The sequence below is a fragment of the Brassica oleracea genome, chromosome C5 (assembly GCF_000695525.1).
Source record: "Brassica oleracea var. oleracea cultivar TO1000 chromosome C5, BOL, whole genome shotgun sequence".
NCBI classification, from domain to species: domain Eukaryota; kingdom Viridiplantae; phylum Streptophyta; class Magnoliopsida; order Brassicales; family Brassicaceae; genus Brassica; species Brassica oleracea.
In genome coordinates this window covers 44,575,409-44,582,455 of record NC_027752.1, presented here as the reverse complement: position 1 = coordinate 44,582,455, position 7,047 = coordinate 44,575,409, and the positions used below count along the sequence as shown (strand labels likewise).

The following is a 7,047-nucleotide window of genomic DNA, read 5'->3' as shown; positions in this document are numbered from 1 at the left end:
TAAACCTTCAAATCTAAACCCTAAAACATCAACTCTAGGGTTTTAGGGTTTAGGTTTTAGAGTCGAAGGTTTAGGGTTTTAGGATTTAGAGTTGATGTTTTAGGGTTTAGGGTTAATTTTTTAGGGTTTAGGGTTTAGAGTTTACTTTTTAGGGTTTAGTGTTTAGTGTTTATAGTTTAGGGTTTAGTGTTGATGGTTTAGGGTTATAGTTGAAGTTTAGGGTTTAGGGTTTAGAGTTGATATTTTAGGGTTTAGAGTTGAAAGTTTAGGGTTTAGAGTTAATATTTCGGGGTTTAGGGTTTAGAGTTGATGTTTCAGGGTTTGGGGTTTATTTCAAAAAAAAAAAAGGTTTAAGATTGATGGTTTATGGTTTAGGGTTCGTATTTCAAAAAAAAATAAGGTTTAGGATTGATGGTTTAGGGTTTAGAATTGAGTTTTAGGGTTTAGGATTTGAATTTCGAAATAATATATTTCAGAAGAAAATTAAAAAAATTATTTTTTATTATTTTTTATTTTTATTTATTTAAATAGTTATTTATTATATATATAAAGAACATGGATATAAAAGTCTTTTGCCACTTAATGAATAATGTATTTTTGAAAATATTCTTTTAGTGGTGAAAAAAATGAAAAGTGGTAGCATAAAAATGGTAAACACGTAATTTTCCCAATTTTATTTGAATGAATTTTTCCGAATTTTCAAACTAGTAATAATTTATTTTATTCATGTAATAACGAGAGAGCTTACCATGACCGGTGAAACTTGCACAGGAATGGTGAAATCGTTACAAGCAACACCGGTGAACGTGCGTCAAGGGCTTGACTCAAGCCGATAATGGCCCCATGCACTAGAGGGTAATCACATAGAGCGCTACCAAAAAAAATTAACCTTAAACGCAAGTCATTTAGTTTACATAAAAAAAAAAAACGCAAGACATGTATCGAAGTCTGCCTCTGCACATCAACATAAACACGCATCGTCGAAATCTATATACATTAAGATGAGAAATATTTAAGCATAAACATATGATGATATGAACACATGCACGTAATTTGTTGCAATGGTAGATAAACAAACAACAACTACGTATATATATTATCCCTTATATTGGAATGAGCTCAACATAGCCAGTTACATACGTATGTAAATGATCACAGTCACAAGTCACACCTACATTGATCATCCCTATTTACATGACAATTACAATTGTACAACAAAACAGCTAAACCAAATAGCCAAAACTCAAACCACAAAAAATTGAACCGGCTCTAGAAAAACCACACCACAAACCAAACTCAAACCGGGACCAAAAACAAATCAAATCAAAAAGTGCGCCCATATAAGCTGCAAAAACCAAAGTCAAAAAATAAGAGCCCGTCCACGTTGCGTTTGCGTCCAAAAAACGCTTGAAAACGCGAGCCAAGAAGTCAAAAGATCTTAGTCATGACGTCAAAATCAAGGCTCAGCGTATTGTTCCTTGTTCTCTACGTCTTCAGTCCACAGCTGCCGAACACTAGTATCAATAGGTGAGCCAGGAACTACCTCTGAAACGCCACGGCCTCCAAATATGCGACGCATAACCGCGTTATCGAATCTCCTCCAGTAATGATGAATGGCTCGGGAAGGAGTGCTCAAGAACATTCTTAGAGTGATTTGTTCAAGGATGTAGTCTGATTGGCCCTGGGTGCGGTGCAGAGGCTCGTGGTTTTCGATGTAGCTGCTGTCGCCATCGCCATTGAGGAGCGGCTCGTGGAAAGATGACATCGGTGTGGAGGGCTTCTTTGATGGAGGCTGCAAGTGTTTGACTAATGGTTTGGTTAACAATCCAAATACCTGCAAAAAAAATTGTTATTTAATACCTCCTCTAAAACCGTTATTAAACGGTATCCAACCGGTTTCCGGTTTAGAGTTTCAATTTAACACCGTTTGGTTTGGTTTGATACAGTTTCAGGTTTGGTAGACATTCCGACTTCTAGAAACTAAACTAAACCGCACCAGTATATACTCTCTTCAATTAAGTTTTGGAATCCGTTTCCGGTATGTTTTGGCTCTATTAAACCGGATTGGACATCCCTAAACCAGGACGAAATAGCGTTTTAAACGTACCACAGTACTGAAAAGAACAACAGTGATGGTGCTGGTGATCATTATAGCATTTCCAAGAAGCTTGGTGTGTCCTGAAGTCGTGAACTATGACATAACAGACAAGAGGTTAGTGGAAAATATATTAAAACCTTTCTTTCAAAAAATATATATTAAAACCCCATTGATTAGATCGTAATAGTCGTTTTTTACTCTCTTTCTTGTAGGTTACGGATCATACCTGATTATAAGCAAGAGCCATCGACACGGCACCACGCATCAGACCAGCCCACCAAATGGTTACTTGTTTCTTCCAATCTATTTTCTCATCCGGAGAAGACTTTGTCAAGTTCGACAAGAACGAAAGAGGGAACACAAAGGCGGCTCGACCCAGAAGAATAAGGCCAAGGAGTATCGCACTCACTCCAATAGACTGGCCAGGACTGTCCAAAATTGTTAAAACATGATCATGAGAATGAAACAAAAAAACATGTACTTCCATTGATGTTTTGTCATGATATAATATATAAATCTCACCTGTTGCGTACCACGTCCCATTTTTCGATATCTAGAGCATCCATTCCAACGTAAAGAAAGATAAAGATCTCAGCTAGAAACGACAATGCAGCAAAAGTGTGTCTACACTCGAGAAAAAAATAACATTAATAGAGTTTTATTTGCTAACTATTAAGAGATGAAAAAAAAACTTACTTGGTAGTGACCTTTGATTTATCTGTAACATTGTGCCATGTGTAGTGAGACATAGTAATCCCACAGAAGAACACAGTCAAGATAGAGCTTAAGTGGAATAGCTGCAAGGGAAACAAAAAAAATGTTTCGTGTTTTCATTTTATCTTGGAAACATGTAGCAAAAATGTTTCGTATTTGTTTTTTTTTTGTACCTCTGCCAACATATATGACAAGTATGCTATTAACATCATAAGTGCAACTTCACGATCAGTAGAGTGCTTGATCCTACAACAAGAGATTAAAGAAACAGCTAAATATAGAGTATAATCAACTTCTTATATCGCATTTTATCTAGCGACGATGATGCATATATATATTTATTTATTTACTTTCCGAAGTAGAGCTTCTTGATTGTGAAAGCACTGAGCAACCCAGCCTGAAAGAAAATGAGTGAGAACTTCTTCAGGTTTATTCCAAAATCCAGCAAGTAATTAAAGGAGTATCAAGAAGCTTACTGCAACACCAAGAGCTGTGCTTAAGATGAAGAGAGAAAAGAAGTTTCCAGCAAACTCCAAAACTATGGTTGAATTGATGTGTGTTAGGTCGAATCTTTGTATGGCGTTGAAGAGCACGACCGATGTGGCATCGTTTACTACACCTTCTCCAAAGACAAGACTGTACAAGAGAGGTGTCTCATCTTTATTAAGCACCTAGATTTTACCAAAGAGAGGGGAAAGGTATTAACGGACCACTAGCAAATGTAGTAGAGTATAGAAAAACTCTTACTTGCAAGGTGCAAACAGAATCTGTAGCAGAGAATATAGCTCCAATGGCTGCAAATCAAAGTAGATTAAGCGATGTGCTAATTAGTGAACAATAAAGCAGAGCAAGTTTTGGTTTATTTACCTAGATAATCCGAAATGGTAAGATCTCCGATATTCATTTTCTCGAAAAAATGCATTGCACCTAGCCAAAGAAAAAAAAAGCAAGAACAAAAGATATCATCAAGATGTATGAGACTGATTGAAACTAGGGAAGATGATTGAGATTTTTTTACCTAATGATATGATAGCAAATGAAATGAGAGTGCCAATAGCACCAAACAACATAATGGTCATGAAGTTACGGAAAAATTGCTTCTTCTTAACCTGAAACCTGAAGATAAAATGTATTAGGTCAAATCTGACATCAGTTGAACATAAACGGTTTTTGTGAAAATTATTTAAAAAAACTTACCCTGCATTGAATATGATCGGTGGAAGAAGATAAATGAAGAAGAGATCTTCACTAAACACCAGGATCCTCGAGCTCTTTCCTCCACTTATAAGCAAGATCACAATGCCAGTACATGAACCCTGTGATTACAAGATTCAGTAATCGAATTATAGCATTGTTCTAATTAAAAAATATTGTGTGTGAAAACAAATAAAGAAAGAAGGCTGACAATGATAAGAGCGGTGATTGACTCATTCATCCACCGAGTCTCCTCTAGTAAGTGACCGAGCACGATGCAAGCACAAAGCAGAGCCACGAACAAGTTCATGGATACGACTGATGCATGATCTGACCCCAACAAAGTCTCTGACTTTTCCAACATGGTGTTTAGTAGTCCAAATGCCATTTCCGAATCTCAGCGCTTAGAGTAGATATACTTTCCTATAAAGATAAAAATGAGACTTGATTTATGGAATTTTGAAAGTCTCTGATTGAGGTAATCAGGTAATCAACGAGGATTACAAAAAAATATGCGACATTCCACAAAAAGAAAAATCAACATTAATGTCAAAGTATGAATCCCAATAATCAACCTTGGAAAATTCTAGAGGCGATAGATATATTTAGAAACTAAATAAATTCAAGAGATTGACCAACTTTCGAACAAGTTTTAAATTTCATCACAAAACATCTACATACCCGAAAGCTTTATTTTCACACTTCAATGAACAGTATAAAGATGTATTCACAAGAAAAAATGCAAAGAAAACAAAAAAAAAATCGAATAAACAAGCATCGAACACATACCTGACAAAGCTATGTCCGATGGTCAAATGATTCTCTTAGGTCCTGGAGAGGTAGAGAGAGTTCGTTGTAGGACAGCAAAGGGTGGAAGACGAAGACGAGAGACCAGACCGCCAAAGATGGAGTATATATTTATAGATTGTCAGGAAGCCAAGTGGAGAGATATATAGAAAGAATGTCAACGCCTTTCTAATCTAGTACTCCCCTCTGTTCCGAAAACTAAATTTTTTTGAAATTTTTTCTTATTTGTGAAAGATAGATTTTCTATATTGTCAAGATACTTTTTAATATTTTTGAAAAACATTAATTAAAAATATTTGAATTGATTAAATTTTATTGGTGAAAAGTTATTGGAAACTGTATAATAAAGTAAAAAATAAATTAAATTATAAATATTTATTAAATTATTAATAAATATGGACATTCTAAAAAATCTTAATTTCAGGAACGGAGGTATTACTTTAATCTCCACGGCTTAATCTTTCCTACTCAAGAAATTATTCCTAAAAGAACGGTCGTGATTACTTGGAGGTGGAGTTACCTCACTGGTTATGATGTTGTCGTATAAAGATATATCAAAACAACAGAGAGGAACACGCTTACCACCCTTTAATTCTCTTTTTATGATCCTTATTGGAATCTTATATTATGATGCCCAAGTGAAATTCTAATATCTTAGGATTATTCTCTTTTTAGGAACAAAGTGATATATAGTGTTTGAATACTTTTTGACACCATAGATTCTTAATGCTTTTGGAATTTGTTAAAGCTTATAAGCTACTAACTTATTACTTTCTGATATATATTATTTCATGATTTGTCATTTAGCTAATAGAATATAAGATAATTTATACAATTTTCATGATCTCTCTAGTAAGCAAAAGAACATGCTAATGAAAGATTTTTCCTTGTAAATACGAATTATCATACATTTGCTTTCTTCTTTTCTTTTTTTATGTACTTTGTCTCTGTAGTGAATCATGGATCTTGACTTAATTCTTGGATTTGCGTGGGAAAAAACTAAAATCCTGGATGTAAAAAGTACTTGCTAGTCATCATCGCAAGGAAATAGCTTTTGTTATTTGAATAATAAGATAGTACTCGTTGTCCAAGTGTTTTTTTCTCTTTGTTTTTGCATTTACAGAGAGATCAAAAGCCAATCTGATGTTCCCATTTTGGGGTCATTTCATCAATATGTCTTAATTTATTTTTCAAGCGTTCCAAAAAAAAATGTCTTAATTTATTTCTCCATCATGAAAATTTCTTTCAACTTCATAACCTTTGAAATTCCATTCATATGATTATTTCATTTTGGGGGGAGAGGGAGTCTTCTTTCTGTCTTTCTTTTTTTTTTGAGAAAAGGAAATCTTCTTTCTTTCGCTAGAAATATGTATAATATTTTTTATAATTATGTTTACCATCATATATATTACGAGCTTGTAATTTCATACGTCTAGAATTTAATTTTAGAACAATGTTTATATCAATAAATTCGAATATGGAACACAAAAGAACCAAATCTCTGGAATTATCACTAGATCACCAACGTTTTGTATATTTTTGATATTTTTATATTTTGTTTTTAATTATAGACAATTATGACATAGCAAATCCAAATTAATCTTGTAACCCCTAAAAATAGAGAGTCATGTTTCGTGACTCGAGCTTGTACCCATGAAAATGCTCATGACTTGATGAAGAAAAAAAAACCTTTTAAATTCAAGGCTGAAAGCTCAATGTTTGTTTACATGACAATGGTTTTCTAAATGGGATTATGTACGTATTAACAATATTTTTTTGCATAAAATACATTTCCCTAGAAGAAAAATTGCCAAATATGACTCACAACTTGATTTCAAACACAAAGTTTAACCCAAACTTGAAACAAATGCAAAAGTAACCTAAAAGGCTATTGAAATTACAACCAACCCCTTGTGAACAAACAAAAAAACCGAATTTTTTTTACGTTTCTAACCCCCGTAAGTCGTCTGCCCAGACGACTTTCCAGTAAGTCGTCCAGACGACTTTCCAGGAAGTCGTCCAAACGATTTTCCAGTACTTACCAGAAAGTCGTCCAGACGACTTATCTGAACTAGTTTTACTTAGAAATAATTTAAAAATTTTGTAAAAAATATTTTGATAAGCGAAAAATTGAAATTATGTAATTAAAATATGTTTTAAGAGATATAAATTAAGATATAACAAAAGTTAATTGTTTTTAACATAGATGAGTGAAAGTAGTGAGTCATGATATT

The 7,047-nt window shown here is 33.8% G+C and overlaps 1 protein-coding gene across 1 annotated transcript; it reads right to left on the bottom strand.

Annotated features, from left to right (window-relative positions):
* Positions 1-1,069: 1,069 nt before the first annotated feature.
* On the bottom strand, positions 1,070-4,908 carry LOC106292864 (sodium/hydrogen exchanger 3). Its single transcript, XM_013728533.1, has 14 exons — positions 4,796-4,908; positions 4,218-4,429; positions 4,010-4,128; positions 3,831-3,928; positions 3,680-3,739; positions 3,560-3,606; positions 3,289-3,483; positions 3,163-3,209; positions 2,986-3,058; positions 2,795-2,895; positions 2,621-2,722; positions 2,325-2,526; positions 2,108-2,191; positions 1,070-1,834 (listed from the first exon to the last, which is right to left on the bottom strand). Exons 2-14 carry the CDS (start codon positions 4,392-4,394, stop codon positions 1,457-1,459), a joined length of 1,683 nt encoding a protein of 560 aa, XP_013583987.1. The 5' UTR covers positions 4,395-4,429; positions 4,796-4,908; the 3' UTR covers positions 1,070-1,456.
* Positions 4,909-7,047: the final 2,139 nt, after the last annotated feature.

Excerpts from the sequence above, each read along its gene's own strand:
- LOC106292864 (XM_013728533.1), bottom strand. The coding sequence starts at position 4,394 with ATGGCATTTGGACTACTAAACACCATGTTGGAAAAGTCAGAGACTTTG. Across the intron at positions 3,484-3,559 it reads ATTCTGTTTGCACCTTGCAA|GTGCTTAATAAAGATGAGAC; the intron begins GTAAGAGTTTTT and ends GGTAAAATCTAG. Across the intron at positions 2,723-2,794 it reads AAATCAAAGGTCACTACCAA|ACACACTTTTGCTGCATTGT; the intron begins GTAAGTTTTTTT and ends TCTCGAGTGTAG.